A 22,480-nucleotide genomic window follows, 5' to 3' on the forward strand; every position below is an offset into this window, starting at 1 on the left:
TAGACACAGAGACACACACACACAGATACACACACAAAGCCACACACAGACACAGACACAGACACACAGATAAGACACACACACAAATGGACACACACAGACACATAGACACAGAGACACACTCAGACACACACACAGATACACACATACACATGCAGATGCACACAAGGACACACAGACACACAAACATAGAGACTTACACACAGATGCACACATACAGAGACACACATACAGACACACAGACACACACACAGATGCACACACAGACATACACGTATATTATTTGCAGCCGAAGAGAGGCAGGCTGCGTGCAGAGGCTGGCAGCTGGGCTCCGTCTGTCCATGCGAGGCGCCCGCTCCTGTTTGTGCAGGACACGTGCCCAGGTCCTCACCAGCAGCTCAGGCAGAACCTGGAGCCACAGACACCGCCCAGCACCATCCTCACACATCCTCTGCCCACCTGCCCTCTGCTCCGCGTCAGGGGAGGGAGGAGCTGCCCCTGGGGCCTGCTCCAGGCAGTTCTCCCACCGCAGGTGAGAGGGGTGGGCTGGGAGAGGGGTGGGCTGAAAGAAACCCTGGAAGCAGGTGGGGGCCCTCGGAGGCAGCCGCCCCGCAAACACCAAGCACACATGGAACTCGGCAGTCCTTTATTTAGATCAATGCGGGGCTGAGGGACCCTCATTCCACTGCAGGGCAAAGGGGGACCAGGCCCAAGGAGGCCTCCTTCTGCCCAAGGTCTGGAGGCAGAGAGGGGCTCGCAGGCGGCCCGAGGGCGCCGCATCCAGGCCCCGGAGCGCAAAGCCTTCCTCCCAGGGGGAGGCAGTTTCCCATCCACCGACCAGGTTTCCCCGGAGAGTCCCAGCACAAAAGCAGCAGCGCGCGGTGGCCCTGAAGGCTCAGAGCGCAGCCGGGGGGACACAGGCGGGGAGCCTCACTCCTGGGCGAGCATCCTCGCGAACTCCTCGTAGTTCACCCGCCCGTCCTGGTCCACGTCGGCCTCGCGGATCATGGCGTCCAGCTCCTCCTGCGGCAGCGGCTGCCCCAGCCCCGCCATGGCCTGCTTGAGCTCGTCCACGGTGATGTGGCCGTCGCCATCCTGGTCGAAGGCGCGGAAGGCGACCTGCAGGTCCTCCAGGCCGGCCCTGGCCTTCTTCGCCGCCGTCAGGAACTCCTGGAAGCCGATTTCGCCGTCGCCGTCGCTGTCAACCTGGGAGATGAGTTTCTTCAGCTGGGCCTCCGAGAGGTTCTTGCCCGTGGCCTTCAGCGCCGCGCCCAGCTCCTGGGCATTGATGGTGCCGTTTCCATCCGTATCAACCGCGGAGAAAGCCGTTTTGTACTGGGCCTCCTCCTCAGGAGTCAGCTCACCGGCCATGCCTGCGTCTCCTGCACCTCGCGGAGCTTCCGAGCTGCTGCCCACCGGCCCTCAACCTGCTGTTCTCAGAGCTCGTGGTCCAGAGTGCAGGCAGCCACAGGGATCCGGGCAGCGTCTGTCCCAGACAGTTCTGCCTTGGCATGGGAACCCCCTCCTTTTCTGCAATCGGAACAAAGGGAGGAGGGAGGCTCCCCACCCTCCAAATGCCCTGGAGTGAGAGCCTCCTCCCAGGGAGGGACAGATCAGCTGCAGACAGGAAATGCAGGAATGGGAGTGGGAGAGCTGTCAGGTGCCAGGTGGGAACTGCCATGGGGTCGGGGTATCAGATGTCTAGCCTGCCAACCCCTCCTGGCCTTGATAGCAACCACCTCCCTCCAGGAACATTCTGCCCAAGGGATAGTTTCCCCTGCAGCTGATTCTCGGAGATCCTGACCAAGCCAAGGGGTTCAAGACAGCTTCTGCAACTTCACAAAGACTGAGACTGGAGGGGGAGGTGGCTTGAAGAGGGCTCCCTCAAGGGCACAGCAGGCCCCAGTGTTTGGTGTTTCCGTACCACTCTCTCCAGTGCTACTGCCTAGCTCTTGCCCTGAGGCTGGGGCTGGTGGAAGGGAAGTGGGTGGTAGCGTTGATTCTGCCAGGGCACAACTGTGGGTATCATGAGATTCCCAGTCCAGGGTCTAGAGACAGAGGATGGGGCTCGCTGCCTGTAACTTCAAGGAAGCAAGGGACCAGGGCTGCCTTCAGAGCCATAGCTGGTGCTGAGATGGTGTTTACAAGTGAACATGTGACGTGCAGTTTCAGAGGAGAGGGAAAGACTTTTTGTCTCCCCAGAATACTCCCTTCTAGCTCAGGGATTCCTACAATTCAATTCCATCGCCAAGTCCAAGGTTCCCTGTGCAGACACCCGGGGAGCTCAGTGGCAGTCGTTCCATTCACAGGGCGTCAAACAGTTACAGCTGGAGTTTTGCTGCAGCGAGACATGGGGGGCCTCAGTGCCCAGCATACCCCAAAGGTGCAGGCAGAGGGGCAGGAGGATGCAGAACAGGTGGCTGCCATCACGCTTGGCCCTCCTTGTGGTTTTACTAAGCATCAGCCCTAAGCACAGAAACCCATCTGGGAACCTACTGGGGTCCTCAATCTGATCTGTTCTCTGGAAGGAAACCCCCAGGGCCACTTGCCTTGACCAACTTTTAGAGCAACAGCTGAGCTTTCAGGGGACCATCCCCAAGTCCTTCCACTGATGTGATCTACAGTTGTGAGGGGACATTTGCCTTGGAGTCCCCAAAATGCCTTTCCCAAGCAAGTCCCCTCTGATCTCCATAGATTCCCATTCTTCTCCCCAGCCCCTGCCCGTACACAGGGAACAAACTCCTTTATTCCCCTGGGAAAGTTTATGCATTCCACCTCCCTCCTGTTCAGCCCATCAAATAGACCAAGTGCCCTCTCCTTCCCTAAAGTGCAGCCAGACAAACACCTCCCAGCCCCTTGGTGCTGCACACATTCTCCAAGGGAAGCCGGAGGCTGGGGTGCCCAACCACGCACTCCATGACCCACAGCTCAGTCCCCCAGGACCACACAAGGGGCAAACCAGGCAGAGCAGTGAGAGGAGGGAAGATGCCCCAGCCAGCCCTAGTGTGGCAGCTGCTCCCTGAGCTGCGTGTGAGGGGCCAGAGGGAGATGCAAAGGGCTCGGAAGCACCGCAGCAGAGGGAGAGGCTGAGGTTTGCAGAGAGGGAGCTCCATGGACCAGGTACAAAAGGGAAGGTCATGGTCAGCAGGGAGAGGGAAGGAAGGGGGTCACCCCACCGGAGTTCAGGAGGACCCAGCATAGACAGAGAGATGCAGAGAGCAGTGTCCCAGTTGTCTAACTCATTTTATAAAGATAGCTTGAAGATTTTCTAGCTCACCTCAGTGGTGGAATAATACAGAGGCCTCAATAAATATTGAGCAACCAATTTCTCAATGAAATTGACAACCGGTTTGGGGTGGAGAACGTGGGTCTGGCCAGGAGATGAGAACAGAGAAGCATCCTGCCTGGTGAGGGGCCCAGGGAGGGCGGAACTCTTAATAGCTGGATTCAGCCCAGCTCCTTGCTTTATTTCCTTAAAGAATACCTGAAGATTTAAATCTATAGTTGAAATTTCCTTTCCTTCTCATCTTGTTGATGGGACCTGTGATTAAAATCCAAATGCTTAATAATTATTTCATGTCATTTTCCCCAGGTATTAAATACTACTTTGCAAACAATATTAGGAGACTTGAGCTCCCGGTTCCAGTTTTGTCAGTGATGTGGAAACGTGTGTCTCAATATCCGCATCTATAAACTAGGATGATGCACCCACCATATCTGATCGGAGCGTGTAGGATCAGAATATTAAGTACAGAGCCAGCAGCAGGTGTTATTATTCTATGATAAACCTCATGTCAATAACAAGCTGATTCATGTTTGATGTAAACCAACACTCGGGAAAACATCTACTTGAAGGGGAATCTCACAATTTTGTGATTATACCTCTTTTGATTGAACGGAAAAATTAAATGCGTCCACCTCGAGGTTTAGTTAAGTCCAACATGCCAAGGCTCAGAGCATTAGCTGACTTTTCAGTGTCAGCTCCAGACAGAGGCAGTTCCATGCAGAGCAGAAGCACCTATTTAGAAAAAGCCTCAGGCTGTCTCATCACGAGACAGGACGATGGTCACTATTCTCACGATGTGCACTTTCTAGATGGAGAGAGGCCGTGTCCATAGGGAAAGTCCCCTGACTTCCCGCTGCGTGTTTCCCCATCCGGGGTCATTTCCTCCCTAACACATTCTCTTTTCAGGGCATGTACAAGCACTGAGATTGTTTTTTTCATCCTCCCCTCAGCCTCCCACCACAGTATGCAAGCCGTCAGCTGCCTTGGCTCAGCCTCTGTGGGTGAAGTTTCCACTCCCCTCCTCTGGGTTCAGCACTAGGGACACCAAGGACGGCCATGCCTGAGTGACCCGCACCACAGACGGCCTGGCACAGCCCAAATGGGGGCTCCCGAAGAGGGACAAGATGGCATTTGTTGTCAAATCTAGGCAAGCTTGGTCAAGCCCCTCTGCCTTGGCTGGTTTAGCAGGGCAGCTGGGTGCAGAGCCTGGCTTTGAGGAGGGAGAAACCCTTCTTTCTAGCTAAGGTGCATTCTCAGGCGACGCCTTCTGCATGTATCCCTGTGTGATGCAGGGGCCAAGGGCATCACCCGTCCTCCACTCCATAAGGATCCTGAAGCTGGGGTGCCCAGCCGCTGGCTCCACATCCCACAGCTGAGCTCCCCCGACCCAGGGGCCATGTGCGAAGCAAACCCAGCAGGGAAGTGAGAGGAAGGAAGATACCCCAGCTAGCCCTAATGTGGTGGCTGCCCCCGGAGCTGTGTGCGAGGGGCCTAAGGGAGGTGCAGAAGGCTGGGAAGAACTGCAGCAGAGGGACAGGCTGAAGTTTGCAGAGAAGGATCCAGGGACCAGGTGAGAAAGAGAAGGTCGTGATCAGCACAGAAGAGGGAAGTGGGGGGGTTTGCAGGGAGATGGCAGCTTTGTGATTGAGTGCTGGAGGTGGGCTCTCCTCCCCTCTCCCGCGCCTGTCAGCTGAGCCCCTCATGGAGACGCCAACTCTCCCTGCCACCCTGGAGGAGAAAGGGAGTCTCCTTCATTGAGGAGGACTGAAGACGTCTGCAACTTGCTATAGAAAGGATGAAAAACCTCTCCAAGGTGGCTGGACAGGTCCCCAGAGGCAGGAAGGGGAGAGTTATCATCAGTCATGGGACTGCCTTGTGCATTAGCTGTGTGCACATGTGTTTTTGTGTGTGTATGTATATGTCTATTTGTGTGTGCATGTGTGTGTGGGTTTGGGTTTGTGTGTGCATGTGAGCACAAGTTTGCATGTGTGTGCAAGTGTGCATGCATGTATGTGTGTGTGTGTTGGGAGAAGATATGCAGGGTGTAGGGTGGCTGTCCTTCTGTTCAGGCAAGGCCAACTCTAGCTTTCACACCAGACTCACCCCGGGAACAAAAACACACTCTGGCACTTCCACTACACTTTGGCTCCTCAGAGTGGAGAAACCAGTCAAACAGGCCTTGGAGCCTCAACCAGCACAGAAACTCCTCACACTTCTGTGTTTGCAGAAACTGATCTCACCTGGCACCTGTGCTGTCTCCACAGTGTTGGCACAGCCCTGACCTTCTCTGAGGACAGGGCAGCCCCAGGGAAATGAGAAGGGCCTGTGTGGAGGGTGTGATCTGTGGAAGAGAACACGGGGGACCCAGCTTCGCAGAGCTCATCTCCCTTGCGATTATCCTCAGCAATGAGAAATAGAAATGATGAGCGATTGTGCTGGTTGCACAGGCAGCTGGCTCCGAGCCCCCTTTCCTGGGTACTCCTAGACACTACCCACCTCCCCTGCACACCACACACCTCCCCTACACACCACACACCTCCCCTACACACCACGCACCTCCCCTACACACCACGCACCTCCCCTACACACCACGCACCTCCCCTACACACCACACACCTCCCCTACACACCAAGCACCTTCCTCCCCTACACACCACGCACCTTCCTCCCCTACACACCACACACCTCCCCTACACACCACACACCTCCCCTACACACCACGCACCTTCCTCCCCTACACACCACGCACCTCCCCTACACACCACGCACCTCCCCTACACACCACGCACCTCCCCTACACACCACGCACCTCCCCTACACACCACACACCTCCCCTACACACCACACACCTCCCCTGCACACCACACACCTTCCTCCCCTACACACCACACACCTTCCCTACACACCACACAACGTCTTCCCAACAGCGTGTGGTCAGATCACTGGGGGTGAGCTCCTGGCTTCTGCACTTTGCTCCCTGTGTGGCCTGGGTGAGCTGTTTCACCCCTAAACGCTGCATGCCTCTCTGGTGAAGAAGATGGTACTAGCACCTGCCTTATAGGAGACTTGAGAGGGTCAAAGCCCTGCAGGAAAGCCTCCACCCAGCACCTGGTGAGAGCAAGCACTCAGTAGGCAGAGCCCCTGCTAGCTCCTGCACCCCCTGCCTGCGCCAGCTCTCTGCTGGGTGCCATGCCAGGCTGCTTCCTGGGCAAAGCAGAAGTATCCTCACTGCAGACCTGGGTGGCAATTCTAAGTTCTCAGGGCTTCAGCTGAGTAAAGAAACGCCTGATTTCACTGATGCCATGGACAGCATTGACCTTGCTGTCCACTGCACTCCTGGGGTCCCCCACGTGGTCCACGTGTGTGGAACACGCTTGACAGAGGCTTATAATTCTACAGGAAACCATCACAGGGTGAGGACTCGGAAGGTGGAGAGCTCTGTTCCAATCTAGATTCCTGTCCAATTAATGGTGTGATTCTTGGGCTACAACAACCTGAAGTCACGCCAGTGGGTTCCCTGGGCAAAGGGCAGAGGCTCCCCCAACTCCCTCTCCTGGAGAGGATGCTTGTGCGTTCTCGGGTGAGGAGAGGCTCTGGGGCTGGCGTGGGTTGCTATTTATCCAGTGCCTGCAATCTGTCTAGACTTGCTGGGCTAGTTGGCAAAAGCAGTCCTCCCCCAGACTCTTACCCATCAATGACACACCTGGGAACCTGGCAGGACACACCTGGCTCTGTGTCCCAGACCCGGAGCCTGTTTATCGGTCCCCATCCCCCATCCCTGATTATCCAGCACCTCCTGGAGAAGTGTCTTGAGAGAGGTACTTATCCAAGAACTGAAACATTTCAACTCGGACCGTATTGGATGGAAATCTAAGGTGGATTACATGTTTTATTCCCCATCATTTTAAACAAATTAGATGGAGCATAATCCCAGTGGTTTAAAATGATACATTAGGACCCTCCATTCACTGCACAGAGGTTTGTGTGGGGTCTGCCATGGGTGAGACGGTCCTGGTTCGTGGTGATTTCCCAGGTGACCCTTCCCACCTGCCGTCGTGGGGTAGGCGGCCCCTCTCCCTCTCCCATGGGTCTTCTCAGCATGTTCTGAGCTCCTCTTCAGTTCACAGCTAGTGTTGGCAGAACTTAAGGCATAACTCAGTTGTCAGGAAAAAATATCAGCAGCTTTCGTCTAAAATCAGTAGTGGTTCTGAGGGTAGAGCAGTGGTTCTGAGGGTGGTGCTCCGGACTGCCGATGTATTTCAGGATTCAGGACCATATTCTGAAGCGTGAAGATGGCCGTGAGCCTGAACACTGGACAGGATCAGGGATTATCATGATCCTGTTCATTGCTATAACACATATGTACAAAAACCCTTTGGGGAAGTTTAGACCCAAACAACTAAATGCAAGTAGATGGATGTACAAAGTGAGAGGCGAGAGGGAAATCTATTTAAATAATCCTGGAAACCCAGAAGTTCTCAAAGAAAAGGTAGATGTATTTGACGACCTATAACAAAGGTAAAACCTTCTGTGTGAACAGCAAAAAAAGACAATATCTAGATAAAGCAAAATGATAGATCTTGGAGGAAATGAAAATTATACAAATGATTTTACATATAAAGAGCTCTAAAATTGTTAAAACTACAACAAAAACAATAGAAAAATAAGCCAAGGATGTAAGTAGCCAGTTCACAGGAGAGCAAATTCAAATGGCCAACAAACAGTAAAGATGATAAATTCAGCCATAGAGGAGGAAATATAAATTAACATAATAATGAGGCGTCATTTCATGCCCAATCTAGCTGGCAAACATTGAATTCATTAAAATACCTACTGCTAGAGAAGATGTGAAGAAATTTTTATCATTCCACATTGCCGGTGAAAAGGTCAAATGTGACAGCTTTGTTCTAAGTAATCTGGCAATGTGTCATGTCTTACAACTAATAACAGGATTATACATCTATAAACAAAAATCTAGGATATTAATATGGGTTGCAGATATACCAATACGCAGAAAAGGGGGTGAAAAGATGAAAAAGGCTGAATGATATGGCCATTGTGTGTGTTTGTGTGTATGTGTGTATGAGAAACTGGATAAAACATTTGTAAAGGATCTTTGTTTTGTTAAGTATTTCCTATTTATTTTTATTTTTCCTTTTTTTTTTTTTTTGATACAGTGTCCTGCTCTGTCACCTCAGCTGGAGTGCAGTGGCACAATCTTGGCTCACTGCAACCTGTGCCTCCCAGGCTCCAACAATCCTCCCACCTCAGGCTCCCGAGTAGGGCCCATCCCAGGGAGAGCTGGAGACAAGAAGGCCCTCGGCTTAGGAGCTCTGGTTGCATCCACTGTACAGGAGGTTAGGAATCCCTACCTCTTCCTGCTATGGGGCTGCTGTAAGAAGCAAATGGGAAAGTGCCTGTAGCCTGCAAGGCACCCTACAAAGGCGAGGGACCAGTCTTCCCCCACAGTGTGAGTTCCACCCTCTTGAGATCCCACCTCCCACCAGGAGCTGCGGGTGCCTGGCCAGTGGCCCGTCCGGTAAGTTGGTGGTCACTCAGAGGCTTTCAGGAAGCAACGCCTCCGTGCCGTGCCTCTTCATACCCGGATGGTGCCAAGCAAGGAGACGATGGCTCTGGGGTCACAGTGCCAAGCAAGGAGACGACAGCCCTGGGGTCCGACATGGGCCAGGAAAGCAAGAGAGATGTGGGTTTGTGGTCAGAGAGAAAAGGAGGCAGGTGCCATTCAGGACCATAGGGCCGTCTGTGGAGGACAGGGCTTGCCAGATGGTGTGCTCTCCCCCTGGCACTTGCTCTCCTCTGCACTTGCCGTTGGACACATGGGCCTGGCAGAGACAGGAAGGGCACTGGCTTTGACTCAGCAGAGCAGTGAGCCTGGGAGAGCCGCCTCCTTCCTCTGGCCCAACAGCAGCCCAGTGCCTACGCTCCACTCCTGCTGACCCCACAGGCTCAGTCCCCTCGACAGGAGGGTCCTCAGTGTAGTTCCAGGGGAGGGTTGGCCGCTCCCCGCCTCTCAGGAGCTCTTTCCAAGGGAAACCTATTCTGTGGGAGCCAGCCCATCTGCAGGGATTGATGTGTGTCCCCTCCAGGCCAGAGCAGGTCCAGGCATCAAGCTTAGCTGCAGGGTGCCCTGGGTGGGGCTGCGGCCTGGGAGGAGAGCATGGCTGCCCCAGAGAAGGAAGGGGGAGAAAAGGACAGGGGTGCCCTGCCCTTGCAGGCTTCTTGGAGGGGAGCCCAGAGACAGGAACCTGGGTTACCAGCAAGTCTGGCCCCGTGTCTATAGTGGAAATGAATTTGGGTCCCACAAGAGGCCACTGGTGGAAGTGAAGCCTGCAATGGCCAGGGGGACTGAGGGCAGGAAGATCCCACTCCCAAAACCACCCTGCTGCCGTCCCACCCAGCCTCCCTCTCTGGGCCTCCCCACGCTGCATCCTCTCCTCCCAGGACCCCCTTACTGCACCCTTCTCAGGCCATCCAGATGCAAGCAGCCCCCTAAAGCAGCTCTGCCCTCCCGCGGGCCACAACTGCCCTCCTGCACCCGCAGCACTTTGCCCCAACCTCCCGGGGGGATGTCTGTGTACCTGTCGCCTCCCCTATCTGCTGGGCTGAAGTCCAGCCGCAATGCAGGGGTGTTCTCCCTGCCACCCTTGAATTGGTCGGGGCTAGTCACAGACAACAATTTGAGGGGTCAGGCGCACTAACCGAGTAACCTCACAGGGCCCCTGGCAAAGCCACCCTTCACCCGAGGCCCAGCCTCGCAGGGTCCAATGCACGTGGACTGATCAGCAGTTGCTGGGCTCTGGGCTTAGAAGCAGGGAAAGTGCAGCAGGGCAAACCAGGGCTTCCAGGCAGGAGACCCAGTCCTGCTCCTCCTCTCAGCTCAATTTCTACATTTGCCCAGAGCTCAGTGCCAGTGGCCTGTGAAAACCTTCAGCCCTTTCTTTGGTCCTGGGATTTTCCGACTGTGCAGTGAGTGGGTTGAGGAGAAGGAATGTGCTTCCAGGTAAACATGCCCTCGGCTGACGTGGACGCGCTCACCAGACACTCATGAACAAGCCTTTCCTCCCAGGCCTGCAGCCAGGCCCAGGGCAGCCGTCATGGTTAACCCCATTTCAGAGACTGGGAAGCCAAGGAATGAAAAGAAGGAGCTGCCCCTCGGAAAGGGACGCTGGAATCAAAATACAGGCCCCGAGACTCACGTGGTGTTCGTCCCTCACCCGCAGGCCCCGGACTCACGTGGTGTTCGTCCCTCACCCGCAGGCCCGAGACTCACGTGGTGTTCGTCCCTCACCGGCTGCCCTGGGTCCAGGCCCTTCCTCAGGCACGTTCAGCTCCTGATCGCAATCAGGGGTCGACAGCTCCTTGGGCCCCTCTTTCCCCGCCCGCGCCTGACCATTACCCAGGGTCCATCCCCACTGGACTTGGCTGTCTTTAAAACCCCACTTCGAAGAACTCTACGCCTTTTCCACAGATATGTTTTCAGGTCTTTTCTTGGATCCCCTGGCTCTTGGGTGGAGGTTTAATTGTAAAATATACACATTTGCTGTTCTTTTCCAGCACCACATCTTCCCCAGCTGCTACATCCCACTTTCTTATGAACCCAGATGTCCTCCGCCACTCACCCCCAACTCCGGTTTCACTCTTTCTGTTCTTTTCTAGGACAGGCTCTACTCCCACACCCCCTTCTTCTCAACTGGGTGACATTTAAGAAGCGTTGGCGTTTCTGCTGGCCCAGAGGCTGGGACGTCCCAGACCTGGCTGGCCGTGTCTCCTCCTTCCTCCTCCCTTGGCATAAGATGCCCACAGCCCTTTCTGCACCACTGTAGCTTGCCTTCCCTCTCCTTCCCACAATGGGTTCAGTCAACCATGGCTTTCCTAGCACCGAGCTGTTTCTCCTTCCTGCTTCCTTCTTTCAGGAAGTTGCTCTTCCCTGTTCTGGAGCTTCAAGTTGGCTTCCGCCAGTTCATGAGAAGTCACTAGTTCATAACTAGTTCATGAGGGTGGGATGCTGATGTGAAGTCCTCAAGTTCCCTAAATACAGAACAACTCTGTGCTGTATGTACCCCAGCCCTGGGGTTCATGCCACCCTCTGCGGTGGGATTTCCGAGAACCCCCTGCACCAGGGCTCAGTAAAGTCAGCTGCCACCAGCTTTATCCTTTACTCAAACATCCATTGCAGCCCGGCCACACCTCGGTGCCCAAACTGGGCAGAACCACATCGAAGCCACCACTGCCCCGGTTACCTGAGGAGGACAGGCGATGTGCACCTGCCCTTTCTATGTGCCAGGCGCTGGGCTGAGGGCTTTGACGCATGACCTCATTCTTCCTCTCCTTTTATTCTTATTAAAATAAGAGTAAGCAGATGAAGCAATTGAGGCTCAGTGAGGTCACAAAACCAGTTCATCAAAGAGGTGGAAATGCGAATCTAGGTTTGCCCGATGCCAGAACCCAGGCTCTTATCCAGGGCACCATAGCGTCTGCTCATTATCTGATAGCTTCATCTTTCCTTCATAAGCCATTGAAGACAAAACTCAGTTCCAGCAGCCCCTGACTCGACGGTGAGTCTTCCTAGCGCAGAAGCCCAGCCCAGGGCCCCAGCATTGTCCCGCACCCCCAAGTGGAGAAGCACATTCACAGCTTCACCCAGTCCTGGCACGGGCAGGGGCCTGCGGAGGTGGCCGGGAGTGGGAGGAAGAGCACTGGCTGTGCCAGGAAGAGGTGGCAATTCGGGCCCACTCTGCCTCCCACCAATTACGTTCTTTGGAAACACACTTAACTGCCTAAGTCATTTTTAGATTTTTATTTTATTTTATTTTATTTGAGACGGAGTCAGACTGGAGTGCAGTGGCGCAATCTCGGCTCACTGCAACCTCTCAGGTTCAGGTGATTCTCCTGCCTCAGCCTCCCAGGTAGCTGGGATTACAGGCACATGCCACCACACCCTGCTGATTTTCGTATTTTTAATAGAGACAGGGTTTTACCATGTTGGTCAGGCTGGTCTCGAACTCCTGGCCTCAAGTGATCCACCCGCCTCGGCCTCCCAAAGTGTTGGAATTATATGCATGAGCCATCACACCCAGCAGTTTTAAAATTTTAATACAGTCATCTGGTTACTGTACATTTCCATGAAATACACTTCTATAAAATCCTTGGAAGCAATTTCACCAAGAACTCACTATCACCTTGATCAGTCCCTATTTATTTAAGTCTCATTATCTTATCTTCCGGAACATTCTGCAACAAGCTGGCTTGGCCTTCTCTCTTCCTTGATAACTCAGCCTCTCTAGGTTAAAAATCTCTTTACTTGAGCTTTGACTTCTCCCTCCTACTTTCATTTAAGTTTCTCCTTTGTGCTTTAATGTCTGTGTTCTTCATGACATGTGTGGAAATAATGATTTGATTCCTAAAGATCAGTAGCCTTACTCTTCTGGAAGAGCTTTCTTTGCTGGTTTTTGTTTGTGTTTGTTTTGTTCTTAGCATGTCTGACTACTTTCTGGCGTCTTAAAAAGAGAGCTGCGCTTTTCCCCTTCCTCGAGCCCCACTTTTGTTACAGTGTTAACATCTTTCTAATCTGATGGGGGTTGCCTCATCCTCCCGCGGCCCCTGCCAAATACATCAGCTTGATTCTATGACTATCTATTACTTGATTATATTACTATACACAGATGTCTTGCTTTGACACATCGCACACTCTCGTTTTCCTTGCCCATAGTCCTCGCCGATACTGGCTCATTTTCCTTTCTTCAGCACATTCCGGGGCGTGATCACTTACAGTAAAAGCAGCGTTTAGAACTCCAGTCCTCTAAACCCACTTGAAATATTTGGATTCACGGTCCTGTTGTGTTTGTTTCCCAAGCTAGAACATTTTCTCCTAAGATACGCCTGAGATTCCTTCCTCAGGGCATAGTTTATACATATAGGACCCAGAATTTTGCAATTCGGGGCAGCTGTTTTTCCCAGTGGCCAGCACCTTGAGCCCCAAACCTGGTTCATTCTCCTGTCATACCGTTTCCTTTCCACCTCCTATGAAGATGGCACCAGGGTCTTCTCTCCCCAAGCCTTCTCTCTGCAAAGGGAAGGCCGCTACTGCTCACACCTCGACTTCTCAGGGAGCCAAAGCTGCTCCGTGGAGCTCTCAGTGGAGACCTGCCACGCTTCCTGCTGGGACATCTTACGGGGTGACAGAGCCCCCACAAAGGCCGATCTGCCACGCCCCATTAGCAGCAATACCTGTTCCAGCTTCTAATCCCTCTTCTCCGAAGAACTGAGACCAGGCAGGAAGCTTTGGGGTCTGGGAAAGGACACGCAGGGTGGGAGACAGGCATCCAGCTGGGAGTGGGCGTCAGGTCCCGCCCGCCCGTCTCTCACCATCAGGGGTATGATTGGACAAACCCCGAGCCTCCGCCTCTTTCTTCCCGCAGGGTGAGATCTCACACAGAACCTCCTCGGGCTCCACGCAGGGAGTGTCTGCGGCCTGGCAGGAAACACGGCCCGTGAACTCCTTGGCAGCGGAACTTTGCCGAAACCACCCTGAGGTCCTCAGGCCGGGCGCTGCGCTGACACAAAGTGGCCTCAGTGCGCGCTAGTTTGATGAATGATAGCGAAAGGATGGCTGGCTGAATGAATGCATGCATGAATGAGTGGAATACAAAGTTCTGCCAGCATTTAAAGTCTTTTCCTGCCCCCCACCCCCCACCCCCCACCGCTGGTCCATTCTGCAAAACAGAGTCCACCTTCTCTGCGGATCCGAAATGCGCGTCAAATCTTATTTCCACAAATGTGGCTGCCTTCGGATCTGTGCCGGGACGCACCTCGGCGGAATTCCTACTAAGGTTCCCATGGAGAGCTTCCTTCCCTGGAGCCTGCGACCCGCAGCCTCGGAGCCCCTGCTCCCCGCTCCCCTCCAAGAAGCCGTGTGTGACCTCTAGTCCGTTCTCTCCTTTCTTCTGCAGGATTCTCCGCCCTAACCATCATTCCTTCAGGACTCCCTGGAGCCAGGAATGGCAGGAGAATCTGGGAAAAGCAAGCAGCTCCAGAGAAGCCCTTTCTCCTCCCCGTTCCTTTTGGTTTCCTCCCTTCTTGCCTCCAGTTCTCTATCGTGTCTTCTTCCTTCCTCACCCACCAAGCTCCCCTCGCGCAGATACTCACCCGTGGCGTGTCCTCAGCCAAACCGTGCAGAACAAGCTCAGAGCTTCGCACACCCCATTTCCCTCATTTCCTCCCTAATGGCCTTCTTCACTGAGTTCTCTTGGGCCACGCACCCCTCACTCCCGCCCCTTCCTCGCCGTGGGCACCTGCCACCTTTCCGAGGGCGTCCCCGCGCGGAAGCAGCAAATCCGGCCTTGCGCTGGCTGCAGTGCTCAGTCTCCGGCGAGGGCCTTTCCACCTCCTCCGTGCGCCTTTAGAGATGAGGTCGGAAGCTGTCTGTTCTCCTCATTTTACACATGCAGAAATGGAAACACAGAAACACCAAAAGGTTTGGACTGAACCGTGTACCCCTCAAATTCATAGGCTCAAGTCCTGCCTTTCCATGGGATGGTATTTGCAGGGGGTGAGACGGGGTCATGAGGGGTGGAGCCCCATGGAAGTCATCTTACAAATGAAAAGCGTACCCCTAATAACACAAAATAATAGTGACCATTTATGGAGATCTTATGACGTGAGAGGCCTGACCACTCTTTGGAGTCCTCTCGTGTCTTAATTCATGTCACTCTGGTCACCCTCTGACCTGGACGCTGCCATGGCGCCCACTGTACACATGAGGACCTGAGCCATGACAGCTGCGATTTGCATGATGCATATGAAACAGTTGAAAGCAGACGTGGGGAAAGGAAGGAGGCCGTGTGGCCTGGGCTCCTGCCCCTCACCTTCCTTTGCCCCCACGAACCTCTCGAAGGACTTCTGCAGAAACCAAGGGTTTCGAAGAGCAGAGTTTAAAACCACAGCAGTAAATAACTAAGGCAGGGTCTGAAGAAATGATGAAATGGGAGCTGCACTTTGCCGAATCCCTTTGCCTGCTTTAAATCTCTCATCAGGGTACTGAGCCCACGCCCTAAACCCTCCTGCCTTCTCCACACATCCCACGCTTACCCGCAGGCAACCCATTGTCACAAGGAAGCTTGAGCCACATGTGTGGGTACAAACACATGCACACACACGTGCATGCCTTCCTGTATTAAATGCTAAGGTTTTCTTCTGAAGCATAAACTTCAAAGGCTGGAATTGGGAACAGAAGCTCTTCCTGCTGCTTGGGGAACTCCTTATCCTTCAAAGAAGATCAACTTGTTCTCTGGGAGATAATTATCTTGCCCCTTTGGTTGTGGAGGCTTAAAGTAACAAACTGTCCAACTTAGCTAATCATTGAATGCATCTTGGTATAAAAAGATCTGTAGCATGTGGCTAAGCCCCTCAGCGACATCCCCCTAGTACACCTTTTTTTTTTTTTTCGAGACAGAGCCCCACTCGGTCACCCAGCCTGGAGTTTAGAGGCACCATCTCGGCTGACTGCAATCTCTGTCTCCTAGATTCAAACAATTCTTCTGCCTCAGCCTCCCAAGCAGCTGGGATTACAGGCATGTGCCACCACACCTGGCTTATTTTTAGTAGAGACGGGGTTTAACCATGTTGGCCAGGCTGGTCTTGAACTCCTGACCTCAGGTGATCTGCCCACCTCAGCCTCCCAAAGTGCTAGGATTACAGGCGTGAGCCACAGTGCCCAGCCCACATTTTCTGTCATTTTTTTCAAAACGTCAAGCATCAAGTTTGAAAGGTTCCGTGGATCATGAAGCTATCCCAGAGCGAACCCCCCATTCTTCCTCCCCATCCCCCTGCCCCCTCTCCTCCCTCTGCCTCTGTCCAGACCCTTCACTTGCACCTCTCACCACCCACCACCCCCCAGCACAGGCAGGGGCAGTGAGTGAGCTCACGGTGGGCTGTCGGGGAAAGTTCCAATCGCTGCATATTTCACAAGAAATAGCCCTTTTCCCAGGAAAGTAATAAGTCCAAGAATAGATTTTTATTATTATTATTTGGCTGCTTTTATCATGAGACCTATTACTGGTCTGCTTTGGTTTAGGGCTGATCCTTTAATCCGGGTTTAATCCCGCTTGCTGTCAGGAACTAAGCACAGGCCACGTTAATGCCTCTTACTCGGCCCTTTGCAAAATGCATCCATGGAGGTGCTCAGCAAGGCTCCAGAGCTGACCTCTGCAGCCGAGGCAGCCGTAGAACTCCACTGTGCTGAGAAGGCAGCTCTTGCACGGCAGGATAGCCTGGGGCTACCTGGTGCAAACTGCAAGACCTGACCAGGACGGTTTCCGTACAATCTCATTGTTTGGCTTGGGGGCCCGTGGTGCAGGTGAGGCCCCCAACCATGCAAGAGGACCGCCTCTACGTGATGGCCAGGCAAGAGGCCGCGCAGGGCCCTGCAGGCTCTGGGAGCATGCTTACATGCCAGCTTTTTACATGATGATCTATCAGATTTCAATTAAACCAATCACTGCTCTGTTCCAGAACAGTGATCTCCTCCCTGAATGTCGACTCCAGCCCTGCCCGGGACACAGCCCTGTGTGAATCTTGATGAGTCACATGAGAGAACAAAAGTCACCCAAAGAGCTGAGCCAGGCAGCACATCTGGAGGAGGCTTTCAAGAGACAGTGGGAAAGGAAGGCCCAGGGCCCATGCTCCTGCAGAAAATCCCTCCATCTGCGGGGAAGCAGTGAGGCTGACCGAGAAAGGGTGCTTTCACCCCATGGTCAATGGGAGTTGGAGTATAGAGCAAAGCGTATCAATTGTCAGGTCAATCCGGGCCTTGGGAAGCAAAAGGAAGCTGCAGTATCTGGTCAATTTCACGAGCAGGACACAGATACCATTGCGGTCCTTATACACGTTTCATCAGCATCTCCAGTAGCTCATGTTCACGTCCTCCATCTCCGTTTGGTTGCTGTTGCACATTGGAGTGTGAACTGCAAAAATCCCCAAAAATCCCAGATTGACAGCATATCTTGTGCAGGCCCTGCAAATCCAGGCACATCTGACAATTTCCAGAAGACTGGAAGGGAGCTGTGATAGAAAGTCGCTGGTAGGAAATTTTGATACTGGGAACAAAGACCCCAAAGTCCAGTCAGGCAAACAGGCCAGATGAAAAGACGGCCCAAGACAAGAAGTAGCCAAGGAGTTTGCTCTGTGATGGGTTTGCTCTGTGATGAGTTGTGGGGGACACGGGGTGTCCTAGCAGATATTTTTAAATTCTTCCATTTGTGTGTTTCCCAGGTGATCCTACAAGTCATGCGAGGAACACCCTCCCACTAGTGGGTGAAGGTCAAGGTCCTGATGAAGTGCCGCTGGCCATGCTCCAGGAGCGGGGCCACTCTTCCAGGCTTCTCCTTCCACCTCTTTCCTGACTCTCCCACATCCTCTCTCCACCTGGCTCCTCCAATCTGCCCTAGTTGGGCTGTCAGCCTAACTTTCAAATTTGGCTTTGAGCCTGGAGTGTCTTTCCGACCTCCACGGGTTCTTTACTAAGGAGAGAAGTCCTCTCTTCCCCCGAGACCTGCTGTCACTTATCACCTTGGCAGTTTCCTGGCCTCTCTCTAAGGAGCCTGCACCAGAGTCCCTGGGTGGTGGCTGTAATAGAGAGCTGGGGGTGAACACTGCGATGTACCAGAGGGCTTGCAGGAAGCTGGATGCGTGAGTCCATGCCTCCTGAGGCCTACACAGCACAAATGGTATGGGGGCAGGTTCTCATTCTTGCAGAGACATGAACAGAAGAGAAGCCTGGTGGTCGATATCCACAGGTGCCAAGGTGTCCTGAGGCGCCGAGCCTTAGCAGCTGCTCCCAGGGGCCAGCATGGAGGTCTCCAGCCACCACCGAGCCACATGGCAAATGAGGACAGTGGGGAAGAAAGAACAGACAACCCAGGCAAATCAAACAGGCACCTGGGCAAGGCCATGTGAGGCATAGCATGGAATTTTTTGAACCAGAACTTGAAGGAAGGATGAGGTTCCAACAATCCTTTCGCAACTGGAGGCAGAGCTGCCCTTTGATGACAACATGATCCTCTTGTGCTCTGTTTACTTAGCAAATACTGATTAAAGTCGGTGAGGCAGAGGACCTGTCCTATCTAAGGAGGCTTGACAGGGAAAGAAGTCGGAAACGGCCCTGGCTCTTATGAAACTAAGATAGGAAGGAACTAAAAGAGGGGGTAAAACAGAAGTGATGGGAGGAGGCAGAGAGTTAATTAAAAGTGGGTATTCAGGGAAGCCCTCACGAGGAAATGGAATTTGACTTTCAACTGAGTGACAGGGAAGGGTGAGCACTTCAAGGTTGGGGGCAGAGTGTCCAGGCAGACAGGGGATTCATGCGAAGTCACAAAAGTGGGAATCAGAGTAAGGGTGTTGGTCGAGGAGCAGAAAGTAGGCTGGAACATAGTCTTGAGGGGTCAGTGATGGGATCATAGTGAGGAAGGCAGGAAACAGTCGTGGATGGTGAAGAGAAGCCTTTATAGGATTTTGAGTAAGAAAAGACATGCATTGAATATAACACAAATAGGGAGACCACTTATGAGGCCGTTGAATATTCCTGCCTCTAGGTGATGGTGGCTTGGTGCACTGGATGAGTAAAGAAACATTTTCAAAGTAGAGATGAATGATTGGTTTAGAAGTGCAAGAGGAAGGGAGGAATTAAATATGACTCTAGGGTTTTGTTCTGAACAATTGAATTGTTTTTTAAAGAGATGGGAAGACCCAGCTACTCAGGAGGCTGAGTTGGGAGGATGGCTTGAGCCCAGGAGGCAGAGGTTGCAGTGAGCCAAGATGGTGCCACTGCACTCCAGCCTGGGCGACAGAGCCAAACTCTGTCTCAAAAAGAGAGAGAGAGAGAGAGAGAGATGAGAAGACTAGAGGAGGCAGGGATGAAGGCCAAGAAGTCTGCTTGGTTACATTAGCTTGAGATGGTGATTAAACACGCAAATGGAGGTGTTACATTGGCAGCTGCATACATGAGGTGCTTAGCAGAAAAGGTGGAGAGAGATATACGCTACGAACAAGACTGTCTTGATACTTTCCTGCACTGAAAGCCATCTAAGGCAGGACCAGTCCTGGCTTCTGTTGTCTGTTTTGCAGCTTCTGGACAAGACGGTCAAAAACTGCATTAGTGATGACCACAGAGAAGATGGAAAGGGAGGCTAGCTGTAGGAATCGGAAGATCTAGGTCCCAGTCCAAGTTTTAAACTTGCTAGTTGTCCAACTTTAATTCATATTCATCATCTGTGACATGGAGACATAACACAAAGGATAGTCATTACTCAATGGATAGTAAGTAAATCCATGTCTTACATTATAAATGTAACCGTGAAACAGTAAAAGAACGAACATAACTAACTCCATTTTTGTTTAAGGGGCCTTTACCCATTCCTGCACAGATGCTAGGATAATTTTAGAACACTGAGATAATACATAAACACAGAAATCATGTAGTTTTTGAAACTCACTCTGAGATTAAAAGTAAAGCATATAAACAATTAACTATGTGTTGTTAAAGATTTACAGGAGTCCTTGCATGTGTTGTTAAAGATTTACTATGTGTTGAAACTATATATAGTTTCAACACATATATATGTATATATACTTATATATATGTATATATACGTATATATATATATAGTTCAAAAACTATAGTTTTTGAAACTCACTCTGAGATTAAAAGTAAAGCATATAAACAATTAACTATGTGTTGTTAAAGATTTACAGCAGGTCCTTGTGACCTCATCAAGGACAAAAAAGTTCCCAAACTCCTCAGACCCTCATGGGCACCCAGATGTCTGCAGTCCTCAATCCCCTTTTGATGCTAATCCTGCCTTCTTCCCCATATCCGCCTCCCATAAAAAGAAAAAAAAAAAAAAAACCCCGACAAGCCTGAAATTTTTGAGATGGTATAATGGTTTAGAACACTAGCTCACTACCATCTCCTTTATTTGCTGGCTCTCCAAATAAACCTGCTTTTCCTCCCACCACCACTTGTCTCTTGAGTCCAGCTTTCAAGCAGTGAGCAGCCGAAGCTGGGTTCAGTTACATAAAAGTGCTAATATTTACACTGGGGAGGAAGGAATTTGATGAGCAAGTGTTAGGGCTGGTGGATGGCTTTATCAAGGAAAACAGAGAGAGTTCAGAACTACTCAGCCACACCCATTCCAGCAGGGACACAGGAATGGAACTGGCTAAAGATTGGAGAATCTTCATATCTTTATATCACCCAGCAGGAGAGGCACATTTAAAAGGACACTTAACAAATTCTTCTTAACAAAGGCTATTACGACACCACTTCATGGGGGAAAAGCAAATCACCTTGGGCCTTCTGGCTTTAGGGTTTCTAGTTTTCAAAGAAAGCAGCTGCAGTTGGTGTGTGTGGGGGGGGTGGGGTAGGGGTTCCTTCTATCTGTATCTATTGGATTCTTCGTTAATACTATTCTCTGCAAGGCCAGCACTGTCCCACCACAATTCCAGAGTCCTTACCTGATAACTGCAGCCCGGGGAATTCTACACCCAGTTCACACTCCTGAGTCCCAGCACCCCAGGCACCCAGCTCTCAAAGCCTGTTCCATGGATCTCTTTGGGAACAGGGTGTCCCAAGACCCTTACTGAGGGCCTGAGAGGTCAAAACTTTTTCACAATAAACCAGTGTTTTTTCCCCTTTTCACTGTGTTGATATTTGCGCTGAGGTCAAAAGCAACAGGGGTAAAACCAGTGCCTTAGCATGAATTAGGAACCCTGTGCTAGGCATCATGACACTCTCCACTGCCACATTGTCTCATTAAACAAACAAACAAACAAAAAAGCTGGTTGCACTTAAAAATATCCTTGGAGCAGCAGAATTATTTTTATTAAATTTCAAAGCTTACTTGTACATTTTTAATAGTCTGCTGATATTGAAGTGTGATGATTGTCATGAGGAAAGCATTGTGTGATTGATTAAATGAGTAGCAAGGTGAGCTTTTTTCATGGAACATCTTTTTTGTTGGAAAGAACAGCGGATGGACAAACCATGATCACTCAGACCTAGTATTTGGCAGACATCTTTTCGAGAATGGATGAAGTGAGCCTGTCACTTCAAGGAAAACAACTAACAGTATTTGTTGCCATTAAAAATTTTTGAGCTTCTGAATGAAAATTGGAATTTTTGAAATTTTGTATTTGTCACCATGAACTTGAGCCTCTCCAGTACTTAGCAGCTTTTCTAATGAGATTGGTGGTGACATTAATGAATGTTTTTTTTTTTTTTTGAGACAGGGTCTCACTCTGTCACCCAGGCTGGAGTTCAATGACATGATCACAGCTCACTGCAGCCTCGATCTCTCTCCCATGCTCAAGCAATCCTCCTCCTGCCTCAGCCTTCCAAGTAGCTGGGACTACAGGCACACACCACCACACCCGGCTAATTTTTCAATTTTTTGTGGAGACGAGATCTCACTATGTTGCCCAGGCTGGTCTTGAACTCTTAGATTCAAGCAATCCTCCCACCTCAGCTTCCTGAAGTGCTGAGATCACAGGTGTGAGCCACCACACCTGGCCTAATGAATGTGATTTTTAAATGTTATGTATGTAATTGTTCAACCAGTGAACCAGTATTTTCCAAGTGACCAATGCATGGCATTACAAAACCATGCACGGGTAACAGATCTGTTCAAAGGGCAAAAGAAACCAATGGATTTTCATTTAACAGTATGAAAAGGTCTCTGACATGGTCTCAGATTCCACACTGCAACTCATCTTTCAGAAACTACCACTTGTCAAATTTTGATGTAGTATCAAAGAAGAATATCCACAATTTTTTGAAAAGACTATTCAAATGCTCCCTCCTTCCCCAGCTGCATACTTGTGTGAGGCTGGATAATCATACACTCCAAAACATTTTGCCACAGATTGAGCATAGATGCAGATTTGCTTCTGGAAAGCCAAGCATGAAAGATATTTGCAAAACTACTTTGTAAAACGCTACTCTTCTCCCTATTCCTTGTCTTGGAAAATACTGATTTTTCATTTAAAAATGTTGTTTTTCTTTAACTTTTATTTTAAGTTGAGGGGCACAAATGAAGGTTTGCTGCGTGGGTAAACTTGTATCATGGGGGTTTGTTGTACAGATTATTTCATCACCCAAGTTTTTTTTTTTTTTTTTTTTTGA

The 22,480-nt window shown here is 51.3% G+C and overlaps 1 protein-coding gene across 1 annotated transcript; it reads right to left on the reverse strand.

Moving 5' to 3' along the window:
• Nucleotides 1-629: 629 nt before the first annotated feature.
• CALML5 (calmodulin like 5) lies at nucleotides 630-1,503 on the reverse strand. Its single transcript, XM_003827785.5, has one exon. The coding sequence runs from the start codon at nucleotides 1,369-1,371 to the stop codon at nucleotides 931-933; it is 441 nt and encodes a 146-aa protein (XP_003827833.3). The 5' UTR covers nucleotides 1,372-1,503; the 3' UTR covers nucleotides 630-930.
• Between the last annotated feature and the right edge of the window lie 20,977 nt (nucleotides 1,504-22,480).

Source organism: Pan paniscus, chromosome 8, assembly GCF_029289425.2.
Source record: "Pan paniscus chromosome 8, NHGRI_mPanPan1-v2.0_pri, whole genome shotgun sequence".
In the NCBI taxonomy this organism is placed as follows: Eukaryota; Metazoa; Chordata; class Mammalia; order Primates; family Hominidae; genus Pan; species Pan paniscus.